Source organism: Clupea harengus, chromosome 16 (genome assembly GCF_900700415.2).
Source record: "Clupea harengus chromosome 16, Ch_v2.0.2, whole genome shotgun sequence".
Taxonomy (NCBI): domain Eukaryota; kingdom Metazoa; phylum Chordata; class Actinopteri; order Clupeiformes; family Clupeidae; genus Clupea; species Clupea harengus.
The window spans coordinates 11,325,872-11,341,886 of NC_045167.1; the positions used below are offsets into that span (position 1 = coordinate 11,325,872).

Sequence of the window (16,015 nt, forward strand, 5' to 3'; positions counted from 1 at the left end):
ATGGGAAGGATAGAATTTATAAGAGGAGGCACAACAAATATTGTAGACACTCACACACACACACACACACACACACACACACACACACACACACACACACACACACAGACTCTCACATGCATACACATACCCATGCCTCTAGAAGCACTCCCAGAAAAAGGAGATGAGGTCTTTGCATTGCGTTGTAGTATGATGCATTGTGGTGTGGTGCGATGTGGTGTGGTTAAGGTGTGGTGTTGTACGGTGTTTGTTGGTACATTGTGGTGTGGTACATTGCTTGTTAGTATGGTGTGGTGTGGTGTGTTATGGTGTTTGTTGGTGTGGTCTGGTGTGGTGTGGTACGGTGTGGTGTGGTGTGGTACGGTATGGTGTAGTATGGTGTGGTTTGGTGCTGTAAGGTGTGGTGTGGTGGGGTGTGGTACGGTGTGGTACGGTATGGTATGGTCTGGTACGGTGTGGTATGGTGTGGTGTGGCGTGGTGCAGTGCAGTATGGAGTAGTGCAGTATGGCGTAGTGTGGTATGGTGTGGTCTGGTGTGATGCAGTACGGAGTGGTGTGATGTGTTGTTGGGCATACTCAAACTCCTTGCCCCTCATTTCCCGCACTGATTAGGCGCTGATTTTCTGTCTGAGAGACACAGGGGCCCAGAGCCCAGAGCCCAGCGCTGACCGAGCTGAGGGCCTAATCAGACCTGCAGAGGCTCTGCCGCTTTGCTGGAGAGAGAGGACACGCTGCTGCTGCTGCTGCTGCTGCTGCTGCTGCTGCTGCCACTGCGGGGGGTAAGTGCCCCGTCTGTCACTGGCTCAGAAGGTCAAAGGCCAAAGCATGAGAGTGATCCCCCCCCCCCACTCGCTGCTTGTGATTGGTTAGTGTCCATAAATGGGGGTCGAGGTGAGTCTTGTCATTATTCGGGGGGAGGAGGGGGGAATAGTTTGGGGTTGTTTCAACTCAGACAGCTGCCATTGCGTCATACATACATACATACTAACCCTTTTAATTTAAAGTAGCCCAGTGTGTCAAATAACAACAACAAAGAGAATTTGGGCTTCTTACAGTTTTTCTCTCTCGCTTTGATACATTTCTCAAATCATTCTCAACATTTCTCAAATCATTCTCAACATTTCTCAAAACAATTTGTACAAACAGCACCACACAATGAACCCATTGTGTTCCAAACCCATAACTCGCTCAAAATGCAGCGTTTATGTCTCTACATGTAACTACATCAATGCATATGTAAGTGCCACCAAAATGCAAGTCCCTTAGTCATGGTTTGTAACCAAGAAACTTTTATTCTTTTACTCGTAGCAATTCATGGCTTGAGAAGCAAAGGGACAATCTTGTATGTAACATAAATGATTAGAGAACCAAGTAATATTATCCAAATATGACATTTCACCTTCATTCACAACCTGTTCACTGTAAGTACAGAGTGAAATAGAGAGACAGGTAATCAATACTTTAGCGGACATTCTGAAACTGATGAAGCATATGGATGACACACAATGATAACTGTTTTAATCCGTTTGCATGCCATGACTTACACACTGAATAGATACCTAGATGTTTCGGGTACACAGCTGTACACTGTGTATACCCTTTTGCGTGAATGTGCTAAAACATTTGCAAAATGTAGAAAAGAATGCGCACAAGTGTAAGATGAGTAGAACTAACAATTTTGAAAATTTGAATTCTGATCTGAGAAATGAACCAAAGCGACTGAGGAAAAAATGGTAAACTAAACAAAAACACAGTTATTTGGGAACGGCACCGGTGTCATCAGGGCCAACTGCTGCTGGTCTGAGGACAAACATCTAGTGAGAAAGGCGGGAGTGTGCAATGAGAGTCTTTGGCATGATTGATCCGTCTGCTCCTCAAGTCGTCCCATTTCTATTTGTGTCTCTTTTGTTTCGTGTTGCAATGTTAAGCAGACTATGCACACTGAGGAAGCGTTTCTAAATTTAGTTTATGACGAAGGTTACAGTCTCAACAATAAACAATAACAAACACAGGAAAAAAACAAATATAATAGTGATCATTTACGTTTTTGACTGAATGACTCAGAATTAAGCGCATCATTTATCAGGTATGGTCATATTTTCTGCAACTGGAATTACATACATTTTTGCCTCAGCATGCCACTGCCACCTCACGATTAATCACACAAATACACTTTTACTGAGTCCTACTCTTCTTCCCTCAACTTTCCCTCCGGTTCCCCCGGTCCCTCCGTCCTCGGGTGGGGTTCAGGGACAGCCGTCCATTCCTGGTGCCTGGGAAGTGAGTCAGAGTTTTAAGAACCATCACATTCAAGTCCAAAATTAAAATTCCCCAATCTAAATGTTTCACTATGGCGTTACTAATACATAGAGAAAAGGATATCCACAAGAGAGAGAGATGGGAAGATAAGGAGACAAAGACAAAAGCAGAGAGTGAGAGAGAGAGAGAGAGAGAGAGAGAGAGAGAAAGAGAGAGAGAGAGAGAGAGAGAGAGAGAGAGAGAGAGAGAGAGAGAGTAGATGCTGTATCATCTCTGCCCTGGGGTATAATGTTAGTATCTGGCCATCAGTGCCCCAGGGAATGTAAAGGACAATATTCTGTTTGAGTGTTTGTGTGTGTGTGTGTGTGTATGTGTGTGTGTGTGTGTGTGTGTGTGTGTGTATGTGTGTGTGTGTGTGTGTGTGAGAGAGAGAGGGGGGGTGAGAGAGAGTGAGAGTGAAAGAGAGAGAGAGAGAGGTATGTGTGAGAGAGAGAACGAGAGAAACCGAGAGGGAGTGTGTGTATGTGTGTGTGTGTGTGTGTGTGTGTTGACTGCCATGTTTTCCAGCATATGACATCAGTTAATAAGACTGAAATAAACATTTGTTCCCTCCATCAGTCCTCCCCCAACATTCCCTTAAAACATCTCCACCACAACCTGCCTCCTCTTCCCACACACACACACACACACACACTTCCTGCTGCCTCTCCCCCCACACACACACGCACTTCTTGCCTCTCCCTCTGTCTCAAAGTTAGTGAAAGACGGCAGAATAAACTTCCCAGCGCCTCACGCTCAAACCTGATCGCTTGCGCTTCCCTGTGATCAATCCACTCCACTCTGAGCAACGCCACTGTGTCAGACAAGTTAAGTTATGAGAACACCCCCCCCCCCACACACACACACACACACACACACACACATCCCGCCAAACCCCATAAAAAAAGAGGGGTAAAATGACAAAAGAAAAATGTCCCTCCCCCACACACTTTCTGTAGTGAGAGATGGCAATTGTATGTGGCTGGGTGTCTGTCTTACCTGTGTGCCTTTGATCAGGGCGGAGTGCGGGGTGGCGTTTGATTCAGGGGCTACTTTGACAGCTCAGGGGGGCTGGATGGCGGCGGCAGCGGCAGCCTCTCCGAAAGCCGACAGGGGAGATCAGAGGAGACAGCGAGGGAGAAGGCAGAAGTCCAGCTGGGAGAAGATCAGAAGAGACACAACTTCAACCACAGGCATTGTGAGCCCGACACAGTGGCTCGGGTAACTTTTTCCTTGCTCTTTTTCCCCTCTTTTTTTTCTCGTTCTTGTCTCTTTTTTTCCTCCCCCTTCCATCTCCCCTTCACTCTCTAAACTTCCTTTCAGAATTTTTGAATGCTTCACTTAAAGGTCTGTGAGGTTTTTTTTTTCTTTTTTGTCTGGCACTGACAAAAGAGACAGGTATCTTTTTTTTCTGAGACTCTTCTGTCCTGTTTGAACACTCCAGGGGTTTGGCTTTTCCTTTCTCTCCAAGAACATAACAATTCAGAGCCTGTTCCAGGTGCTTGCCACCTTAAAGGCCACACTCACTTTGCTCAAGGGCTTATTTCAACGGCCCCTGTCACAGGCTATATAAGGATCCTTTCTCTTGTTTGTCAATCACAATTTCTTTATGAGGAGGAAGGATGTGACGTAAAATGTTAATAAGACATCTAAAGGAGCTCATCACATTAAGATTTTATCTATCAAAAGACCATTCTTCATCCAATCAATCTGTTTCTGTGTTGAATGTGTCTCTTACTTAAATCTGTCACAGATGATTACGTATAGTATGTAAGTGATACTTGAGTTCTTGTTCTGCTTTACGTTTATAACATCACTAAAAGCAAAGGAATTAGATTAATTGCCATTGGACAATTTTTAGATTAGATTCAACTTTATTGTCATTGCAGAGAGTACAAGTACTGAGACAATTCCGTAAATGTCCAATACATATTAACCCTACATTGTGTTACAATGTCTCCCTCTAGCGGCTAACATTACAAACTACATCATTGTCATCGTATGCCTACAGCATCTAAAAATGAATAACCAAATCGGTAACCTATTTCGATCGTAATCTGTTTTGATTAAAGTGTATAGGCTTCGTGAGTAATACCCTCTGTCTGATATATGTTGGGTACATGGATGAATTGTTTTTAAATAGTTTTTTTTTATTATTGTTTTTGTGTTTAAATTGGAGTTTATGGAACCAGACCAGACCCTCCTTGACATGCTTGACGTTCAGCTGTAACGTATGCATCACACGGAGTCGGGTAACGTATAGACAGTTTTAGAGTAAAAGTGATAGTAGCCTAAAAGTGATTTTCCAAGTTGAAGTAAACCTATGATTTCATCGTGTTTTCCGAGTGTTACCTACATAACAACCATGGAGGCAAAATATGGGATTTCATATGTGGCCAAATACGCGTCAGTAAATTAAACTGTTAAACAAACATGGGGTGGGTAGCAAATAGCCTACATATGTGTACATGGAAATGGCCTATACATTACAATGGCCCATTATTTCACGAAAATGATGTTATTGTTGTTGTGATGCCAAGCTTTTGTCAGCAGTTGATTACCTTCATCATTCTCAAGCTATTTTAAATATTTTTTTGAATTAACATAATAGTTTCAAAAGTAGGTTGCGTTTACTTTTCCGAATATTTTCCAATATGTCGTTGTCGGCTCCAGCCCAGTAGGTGGCGACAATTCTTCTAGAGTTTTTACACAGACGTCAAAATTCTTTCAGAAGAAAACAGAACACTTCCTGACTGTCCTTTCACGTGTTTCTGTGATATTTATTGTATAACACCTTGATACGGAGTATATCATGTTGAACGACAGTGATTACGAAAATGAGGAATTTAAACTCTTCCTTAGTGTGCATACCCCTGCGTTAAAGGGATCAAACATTCCTCCGATATATTGGAGAAGTCTGCATATGAAACTTGCTAATGAGGTGTGTGTTTGATCTGTGTCCATCTCCAAGCTCCTTAATTTATGTGTTTTATGACTTTTGATAACCTTACGTTAACCATGCCTATCAGCGTGTAGTTATGCATATGTGTAAGTGTGTATAAGTTACATGTAGCAAGTGGTTTTGACCAAAAGCATGCTTAATGAGGTTAGCGTCCGTCAGTAATGTTGAGCCTCTTTCAGATAATGTTACCGTCAAAGTTCTGCATTATGGCCAAAAGATACGTTTCCCATAGTATTTTCAGAAAATAAATTGAACGTTTTAGTTACTTATAGTATCCTACTATATGTCACATGTCACCAGAGGTAGGGATTTTGCAATTAAAAATAAAGTAAATGTTTATCTTCCTAAGCAGACCTGTCAACCCCAAATCACGATGTTCGGCTCAGATGGCTCGCTTCCAGTGTTGCGCCCTGAAACTGAGCAGTTGTTGTGAAGTGAAGATGCGACAACCAAATTTGCTCACTTTCCTGGTCCCATGCAAATCCATCAGTCATTCAGCCTAATCTGTGGTTTTGACACCCAGACCTGCATGGGACAGGAGAGAGCTACTGTAGGTCTGTAAGCATGCGTGGCTTTGTCATTTTTCAGGTGTTTGATGCTGGGGACGTTTTTGGCATTATGCAAGTTGAGGAGGCGGAGGAAGAAGAAGAGAATTCCGAACAAGAGCATGGTAAAAAATCCAACCCTGTTGATGAAATAGTTTACAAAGTAATCGTCACCAGTGAGAGTGGCCTGCAAGTCTCTGATCCCACCAGGTGAGGGCGCCAGTGTTCATCTTACTCCCAATATCTATGCATTCAGCCAGCAAGCATTGCCTTTTTGATGCAAAGACTGGTGCTTCTGGCCATGACCTGTTGTGCTATAGTTGTATTTCTGTCCATGGAGTTTATGTACAATGTTATGTAGCACTGGTTTCAAACATTCTTGAATAGAATATGTTGCACAACAGCACACCTCAGCTAACTATAATATGATGGCCACCCTATATCCTTGAGATCAATCTTGCAATAGTATCTAAGCCTACTGATATTATTACCAAGTTGTAGCCAAACCTGCATAAGCCTTACGTCTAAACACGAATTGGAAAGGCTCAATGTAAGTACTACTCTAGTATTTGGCATCCTACCCTTAGTGTTTTCCTGGTGGACCATGCGTGGACCTATCGAGTGGAGAGTGCCAGGCAGCAGCTGGAACAAGTCCCCGGCCTGCTGGGACGAATGGCCAGCCTGATGGGCCTGGACTTCCACGGGGAGGCTCCCGACCCCGACACAGTGGACCAGGTGCTGGAGGACATGTGGAAGTACAACCAGACATATCATCTGTCCCAGGGGGTGAGCGGCATGTACCTGTAATACACACATCATGATTGTCAGTCCAGGAGATGGGTGGCCTATATGATAGATCAGTGGTTCTCAAAGTGGGGGGCGCGAACACTCTCCAGGGGGGGCGCGATGTCACAGACGGAGAAAAAAAAATAAAAAACGCCGACCTGTCACTGGTTAGTGAAAGCTCCCTCAGAGGCGAAATGCAAGGGGCTGGACTGACCCAAACAAATCAGATACTGTTTTGCTCCTGATCCACCAATCAAAACGGAGACTTATCATTTGAACGCGAGTTGCACCTACGCTTCCGAGTATAAAAAAAACCGCAGGCATGGTAAGCGCTCACCCTGAGACGACACTCTGCAGAGTTTGTTCGATTTCTCTTGTTTCCTCTATCATTCAGATATTCATTGCTTTATAAACAGTCTTTTTAAAGACTCACTCCTTCCTTAGTAATACCTTACTGCACTTGCAGTAGGTCTATTCGTAGCCTATTCTAAGGAGTAATTTGCTCCACAGTCTTTTTAAAAAGTTCGTAGCCCAGAGAGCTAGCCCTCTAGCTAGCTACCTTCTTCCAACTGCAGCTAGCCCTTTTCTCCTTAACACCTACCTTTACAGTTTTTGATCATCCACCGTGTTGCAACAAATAAAACACCAGCACTTGAATACTATTTTGTGCTGTCCCTGTCTACATTGTGTACAGTTCGTTTTGTTAGGAACCATTGCCTAGCACAGCCTTATCCATTTTTTTGTGTGCAATTCGTTCACAGCCACACATACAAACACACTCACAAGAACACGACGTTGAAATTAGAACTGTATTAACTTCACACACACTGTATCAGCAAACAAACACAACTATGGACAAGTTTCTGTTTCTGAAGCCTGTGGACTTCTTTAAACATAAACGTGATGGCCTCCAGCAACAACAAACCACCATCTCCAAGCAGTGTCTGGAGGCATCTTATGTAATTGCTCATAGAATTGCTAAGCTTGGCAAACCCCATACAATTGCCGAAACACTGATTTTGCCGGCCGAGCAACAGCTGCCGGTGCAGCTGCTACACTCATGTCAAATGACACTGTGTCACGCCGAATATCAGATATCAGTTTAAGTCCTATTTCAAAGAGGACTACCGTTCATTCGCCTGAGTTTGGGATACATTTCTCTGCTCAGCAGACGACTTGTCAATAGACATGAAAGAGCAGCTGAAGAGTGACAGTAGACTCAAGCATCTCCCCTCTTTCGTCGTTCTGGGTAGCAATGATCAGCTTTGCGACATAGCCTTAAAAATGCTCCTTCTTTTCGCGTCGACATATTTGTGCGAGGCAGGCTTTTCAAGACTGACTGCGCTCAAAACTAAATACTGCAACCGCGCACAGATCGAGGATGACCTGAGGATATGTTTGTCAAACATTGCCCCAAGATTTGAGGACCTTTGCAGGGCAAAGCAAGCTCATGTCTCACATTGACAGACCTGTAGGATTTTTTTTTTTTTTTTTAAGATTTATTTATGGGCTTTTTAGCCTTTATTTGGATAGGACAGTGAAGTATTTTTGGACAGGAAGTGAGGAGGAGTGAAGAGGTGGGGAAAGGATCGGGAAACGACAGCAGGCCGGAATCGAACCTGAGGATTTTTTTTGAAAAGATCACAAGAGGCCCATAATAATAACAGTATCCTAATGATAGTAATAATAACACTTATTATTAATATGATAATTATAATAATACAATAATAATAATAATTGGTTGATCATCATTAATTATAATAATAATAACATAATGATGGTGATAATAATGAATTGCCTACTAATAGGCCTACTATTACTGATAATAATAATAATAATAATAAAAAATAGTAATAGTAATTGTCTGTATGGGCCTAACAATAACAATAGCCTAACCTTGACATGTCAGGCCTATCAATAACAATATGCTATCTATCTATCTATCTTTATATGGTGGTGTAGTTGAGGGCGGTAGCGGCGGGCCGCGGGCGGCGGGGGGGTGGGGGGGCCCAACTACCCCTAACCAGCTGTGGGGGGGCCCAGCTTGCAAAAGTTTGAGAACCCCTGATGCGATATCAGATAGATAGATAGATAGATAGATGGATACTTTATTAATCCCGAGGGAAATTTGGGTCATCCAGTAGCTTATACACATATACACTTATACACCTCACCGACATACATACATAAATTACATATACATATATCTGTGAAACATGGGAGGTCTATCAACGGTCAATCTGATTACAATAATACAATGTGACAGTTCTTCCACAGCTTGACCAACCCAGTCTTGTGTAGCTTTTCCTTATCAATTCAATTCAGTTCAATTTTATTTATATAGCACCATAACAATACAATTGTCTCAAAGCGCTTTAATGAGCCAAGAGCCTGAATCTGTGGTTTGTTTCAGTCGCGCTTTGCGATAACACCACAGACCTAATAATACGACTCTTGATAATTTCCGCAGAGCCTAAAGTGGATCAGAGCATCACAATGTATTTGTCAGGTGCAATTGTAATACTGTAGATAAAACTGCTAATGAGAAAAACACTAGGAATAATCCAGACAGGCAACTCCGCTCTGAGGCACAGGCACTTTTGTTCACGGCACCGGGAGATGGTCAGAGCTCAGATCACAGCTCAGATCAGAGGGCCGAGACTCCAAGGGTTGAGCCTCTTTTTTTGTAAAGCCATATCATTTGCATACAGTCGTACATTGTGAGCAGTCACACAAAGCTTGATTGGTCTGATCCGGTTACCTAACATCAACCCTCACAGGCAAATGTTAAGGTCTATTTCTTTGTCTGTATCAACACACTATGTACTCTTTCTGGTTAAGAGACATTAGCCTCAGCTCTGTTGGGAACACAGATGCACACACAGATACAATCTTTATGTTGGCTTTAGCCCCACACGTTATACTTACTATCTCCTCTAACTAGTACTTAACTCGCACTTACAGTAGATACATTTCTGCACTTTTTATTCCTTATGTAAAATAGTATTTATTGTTACACTAGGTCTCTATTACTCGTAGGTTGATTGTTTTCTCCTGTGTACGTCACTTTGGATAAAAGCGTCTGCTAAATGACTAAATGTAGCTTACTAGCGTGGCCTTAGCACTAGCGAGAGACATAGGCGGACTAGCAGAAACGCACATCCTCTTTCAAGCAGACAGAGAGACAACAGAACTGTGCACCTAATATCTCTGCAAGTTACAGTTCATCACACAACACACAGATAGTTTGATCTAAGTATTAAGAATTTCCCACACTACACACACAACGTGTCTCTGGCTATGGAACACTCAGGATGCTTTCTGCTATCTCCCCTTAATTACCCAGTTCAGTTAATGCCAACAGACGTTGGGTAATAGATAACTAAATTCTGTTCTGTCCATGTTTGCACTGTTAAGGATCACACAATGAGGACTCTTAAGTTATTTATGGGCAGCCACTTAGCCATGGGTGGGCCACTGCCACCTACTGTTAAAAATATATATTTAAAAAAAATGAAAGTATTGTTCACCAGCCTCCATATCTTTCATAAATATTTAATTAGTTATTTCATGACCCTACCCCCACCCAGCCGTCTTATCACGTTGTAAGGCACGTCGGGCATAGCTCAAAATCCCGAAGTGCTGCTGATCGGCAACAGCCGTGTTCAGAACGTCTCGTGTGGGATAATGAAGGCCTCTGCCTTGTCTGTCTGCCCTGATTGGACTCATTTGGTCACATGACAGTGATACAGCCACCCCGCACAGATAATCGTATTTCTGTGAAGGATGCCGAATTGACTGTTTTGTTTTGTGTTTGCTTAACTGCTTAACACTTCCTACTCATGGCTGTTGTAAGATAAATTCAGTTCAGTACAAATGTATTAACAATACTTATTTTATTAACAAGGCCTATACCAATACACTAAGGCATTACAGAGATCAGACCAATTGTACAACACTAAGGCTCTTTACAGAGACCAGAGCCTGAGAAACAGAGCCGGCAGTCCATCACTGGCTAAGCAAGGTCAAGCTGGATGGCAACTTTGTATGTTTGAAGCTGGGGCAAAAGATGGGGTGTTTAAGTTTTTGGACAGATAAGACAGTTCAGCAGATGGGAGGAGAGGTGCTTACAAAGGGAGATTGTCAAACAGAAATGATGTGTTATTGCTGAGAACTTGGTGCATGGTACCATCTCATGATCATCCTATGGGCGGAAACAGGAGGCACAGAAATGACATCATTGGGTTAGGACTTAAAAGTCCAACTTCTCCATACCTGTTTCAGAATGCATTCCCCGGCTTGCCTTGACGGTACTGTGTGTTAAGTCAAGCAAGTTGTATTGTGTCAGTAATTACCAGTAAAACGTATCTCCTTAACAACCAAAAGCTTCGTATGGTGGTCTCTCTCTAAACCAACACGCAAAGTGAAAAATACTCTTACACTGTCTATGTGAGTGACAAAAATGAATATAATGAGAATTTCAAAATAAAACCAGGAAAGAAAATAACAAAAAAAGCAAATTAATCTTTCCTAAACATTCCTATAATTCCCGAGCATTAGACATCAGTCTACTAATCTATCTCTTAGGTTGGAAGGGAAACTTTGGTTCCACTCCTTCCTTAAATGCCAGCTCCATCTTGCAATCCGCTTGACTGTGTGAGCTAGGGGTTAAACGTTCTGGCTGTCATGCTCCTAACTAAAAAAAAAAACAGCCCGAAGAAAATTTGCACCTGTCTGTCTCTTCCTTCCTGCACCCTCCCTATCTCCTAGTCCTCCCTAACACAGACATGGAGGCAGGAGAGAGAGAAACAGCGAACAGGCTTTTTTGTTTTTTATCCCCCTATTCTCTCTCCTCCTAGTCCTCTGAGAGAGAGAGAGATAGAAAGAGAGGAAATGTCTGTGAAAGAGTGATCATTTGAAGAGCAGCAGAGGCAGGAGATAACATTTTAAAAAGTCAAATCAAAAAGTCAAAGAAGAGACCAGTTCAATGAATATATCCAAGTTACATTTGTTAAGCTATATGTATATTCCAACAGCCCCTCTACATCCACAGACAGCCTTCATTTGAATCACGTGATATCTACAAATAAGGCCTACAGACACTATACATGACCCTGATGCATACTGGTAAGACACCGTGACCTCTACAGATAAGGCATACAGACACTATACATGACCCTGATGCATACTGGTAAGATGATCCGTCACTTCCTGTAGAGCCTTCTCCAGCTGAGCTGAACCCCCGTCTTGCAAAGCATAAACCCAGTCTGTTTTTCCCTAAGTCTCTATTTCCCTCAGGCTTCTGTCGCCTCAGTAAAGTTCTCAGCTCAGCCAGACCCTCTTCCACCTCATCAGGGTCATGACTCCTGTCTCTCTCTCGAGACACCAACGTCTTCAACATGTAAGACAATCTTTGCACCGCCACATACGCACGGGCTGCATGAAACTGGGATACCATAAGATCCCCAATAGCGGAGGGGTAGGGTTAGAATACCTGGAGCCTGGAGGGTAGTCAAAAGCGCGTCATGCTGACTGTCGTAAGGACAGCCAAGTTCACCGTCACAGTCCGGCGTGGATGTTCTGAAGGGATCGGATATGTCGCCCTGACCCCAGGGTCGTAAAGCACCTGTGGGCTAATGGGGTTTAGCAGCCCTCCAGCTGATGATTTGCGAGGGCAGATCTTCTTTGCCCTCTCAGTGTACTCTCTTTGGTCTCCTCAATGTACGTTTCCTGATGACCACCTCTAACATACGTGAACCCCAAAAAAGAAAATCCAGAACAACCCGTCAAACCACATGGCCTAAAGCCATCAATCATAAATGCACCCTGTCACCACTATGCTTGCTCTAAGGGGGTCCAGGCACTGGGCTCTGTAAAGTGCCTTGAGACAATTGTATTGTTTTGGTGCTATATAAATAAAATTGAATTGAATTGAGAGAAGAAAAAAAATCTGGTAACACTTTCTATGAAGCCTGGCTTTATAAGGCCCTATAAGGGCATTATAAGGGCCTTCATAATAATTTATAAAGTAGCTATGAGTCATTATAGCAATCATTATAACTATTTATAATGTCTTCACGATGACTCATAACCACCGTTCTGATACGTTATGTCAGTTCATTTTAAATGGTTATAATCTAAGATAGAATGATGCATTATAAATATGTGATCATTAGACTGTGTATCTGTCATCATGAATCCTATGAGGCCTGCATATATAAGGCCCTATAAGGGCATAAATAACGCCTAAATAAATAAATAAAGTAGCTACAAGTCATTGTAGCACTCATTATAACTATGTACGTAGGTGTTCACAGCACATCATAACCACCTTTGTGATATATTATGCATATTCATTAATGGTTATTAGCATGGTGACTAGGCTGCTATACAGACATAGAATATTATAAACTGCCACACGATTCTATAAGTGGACTTTGTCAGCTTTAAGTAAAGTGACAAAAGGGTAGTGTTGTTATGAACAGATATAAGATTATTATAAGATAAGACAAGTCATTATGAACTTTTTAAGACAAATGAGTGCTGACAGTAAATACAACAGGATACAGATGAAAAGACCCTTTTATTTTCAACTCAGCACTGAACATAGCCCAGAGCATTGATTTGGGGGACCAAAACAAACAGCAAATGTGCTGTAGAGGTGGATCGCATGAACAAACCAGCTACAGTGCTACAGTGTTGCGATCCACCCCTACAGCGTCAAAAGCAGCTTTCATTGAGTTTCCTTTCTTGAAGGCTTCCGAGGCAGCCACATATCGCAGGATAACGCCTTTGGTGTTCCTCACTAAACAGAAAGAGACATAAGAAGAAAAAGGTACATGTTCATATACCTGAAATAGCAACTCAAGACACCAATCAGAACTTGATGGTTAATACCAGCAGAGCTATATCAACATTTCTCAACAGCACCCTTTCATTGCATTTTATACAGAAACATTCATTACTATTGTTGTGGCTGATTGCTCTGTTTCTTTTCTATCAGAAGACTGGAGACTGGTTGTAGAAGTCTGGAGTTTTATTGCAATCAATAAGCTACAATAAGGAGATGGTCCATGGATTAGCTCGATCTCTCTGTACGAACGTTCTGCATCCTCTTTTAGGGCCTGAATTATGGGGCGGTGCCCTATCTGGCTGTTTGCCAAAACCAATCAGAATTATCTATCCCCTTTTCCTTAACTCCCCTAATTACCCCTATATGTGCGTGTGTCCTGAGACTATTCTTTGTGGCCCTCTGTGACCCCTTGTGTCTGTGGGTGTCCTGAGACCCTCTGACCCAGACCTGGGCAAAGTGCGGCCCAAAGGCCATTTGCGGCCCGTTGGCTGTCCCTGTGCGGCCCGCGGAGGTCAATTATAAATTAGGAATCAAACGTAAATACCTGTACTTGGTATACGGCTCTTCAGAATGTTCCAAAAAGTTCTGTTGATTTGAATGGGCCATCCCAACGTTTGCAGGTCTGTAATTTCCTGCGCCTGTGTCATGGTCTATGGCTGCTTCCTGTTTAGTCTACTTTTCCTAAAGTGAGACTTTCATACTGATAAGCTAATCCATGTTCATCTTAACATAAAAATATCCCACACTATCAAAGCCATTATGTTATTACTGAAACCAATGTGAAAACAAATGCCTCATATGGTTTTGTATGGTAAAAAAAAGCAGAGAAAAGCTGCCCTCACTTCTTTTTAACGATATCTTGGATGAAGGCATCTTTCTTAGCCAGCTCCTCCTGGAGGTAGAATTTGTCTGTTTTGAGAAGGCCAATCATCTCCTCCCTCAAGGTTCCCCTTCTCCATTTTCAGCCTCCAGTTCTAATTTTAGCACCGCAATTTTGTTGATGACTGTTGGGGCAGGTGCATCTGCAAAACAGAAGTGCCAAGGGGAACTGAAAACAGTCTTGTCACCGTCTGTGCATGTGAACCCCATGTGCAGCCCACGGCACACTGGGAATAGGAACATAGGAACATAGGAATGGTTGACCTCTCTGTGTCCAAGAGTATCAACCATGGTCTGCGCAACGGGGGCACACAGCTGGGAACGGCTACCTTCTTAACACCTAAGAACAGCTTATCTACCGTTCATGTGGTTTTTATTTTTCAACAAAACCTTGTCGGTCTAACCTGTTATTTCATGACAAATCACAGCATGTTACTTATTTTAGTTAAACTTACCCTCTCGGTTTGGTGAGGAAGTCAGCTGTGTGGGGTTGATCGCTCCCGCTGCTCGAGAGACTTGTCGTGTCTCCCGCTGCTCAAGAGACTTGTCGTGTCTCCCGCTGCTTGAAAGACTTGTCGTGTCTCCTGCTGCTCAAGAGACTTGTCGTGTCCGTTTCCTGCTCATTGCTGCAGGGGCAACCCGCTAAGGGGGTTTTCAAGCCTTGAGACAATTGTATTGTTTTAGTGCTATATAAATTAAATTGAATTGAATTGAAATAATAATAAAAAACGTATCAAAAACACAAACACCAAAGGTTCACAACAAATTGGCTTCAAATAATTAAAAATAAAAACTTCTCATACACTATATGCCAACTAAGGTTCCCTGTTCTCTACATAGACAGCCATGTGTGTCTATGCATGAGATATGTGAGTCATAGACATAAAACAGACATAAACTCCAAAAACAATTTACACAAACTCAAAGGCCACAGCCATTTTACAAAGTATCACCAGTGACAACCAGACTGACACTTTCTTCATGTTTACTTTTAAAATCTAGTCTCTCATAACCACTCATGACTTTAAATTCTACCATTGTTAGAGACAAGCACTGAATACAATATTTGGCTTTTATATTTGACCCTTGTGTGAAGAGGAGGTGTGAACTGTCAGCCTATTGGGTCAAGGCGACCCTGGAATGTTCTTAGGCCTCATGCAGACGAAGTCTAGTTTGCCTGAACCCGGATTCATTTTTCACACATATCCACTTTTCAAATCGCGTGCACATGAACCCAGCGAATCCGATTGAATCCGCTGAGAAGGAGGCCACATTTTCAAACACGCAGGCCTGAGGTCGCTGACAGGAGGGACAGGAGAGTGTTCATACATCAGTTTTGATAAGCAGGAGAGGGAGAGCGACCAACTGAGAGCAAACCACACAGACAGAAGCGCCAAAGGGCCAGGTCACGTATCAACATGCAGTGGCAGTGGCCTTCAAACCCTATCTGTTGTTGCTGGCTCCTGTCACAGGAGTAGACAAAGTTACTGTTGGGTGAAAATTCACTCAAGTTACCTCAGGACTCCGGAGTTGCATATAAGTATATTTATTCAACAACAACAGGCTTGTCGGGCTCACCCATGTCCTGGCAGGCCAGAGAGGCACGGGCCCACTCTCAGAGAGAGAGAGAGAGAGAGAGAGAGAGAGAGAGAGAGAGAGAGAGAGAGAGAGAGAGAGAGAGAGAGAGAGAGA

The 16,015-nt window shown here is 42.8% G+C and overlaps 1 protein-coding gene and 1 long non-coding RNA gene across 2 annotated transcripts in view; one reads left to right on the top strand and one right to left on the bottom strand.

Annotated features, from left to right (window-relative positions):
- Positions 1–5,022: 5,022 nt before the first annotated feature.
- Positions 5,023–16,015, top strand: part of ttll12 (tubulin tyrosine ligase-like family, member 12) — a 32,266-nt gene continuing 21,273 nt past the window's right edge. The window contains exons 1-3 of the mRNA XM_012824444.3: positions 5,023–5,239; positions 5,849–6,015; positions 6,393–6,591. Of these exons, the coding sequence (XP_012679898.1) occupies positions 5,111–5,239; positions 5,849–6,015; positions 6,393–6,591 (495 nt within the window). The 5' untranslated portion in view covers positions 5,023–5,110. The remainder of the gene's footprint in view (positions 5,240–5,848; positions 6,016–6,392; positions 6,592–16,015) is intronic.
- LOC105897515 lies at positions 13,156–15,563 on the bottom strand. Its single transcript, XR_001162256.3, has 3 exons — positions 14,779–15,563; positions 14,287–14,466; positions 13,156–13,396 (listed from the first exon to the last, which is right to left on the bottom strand). It is a non-coding gene; the product is annotated as an uncharacterized LOC105897515 (long non-coding RNA).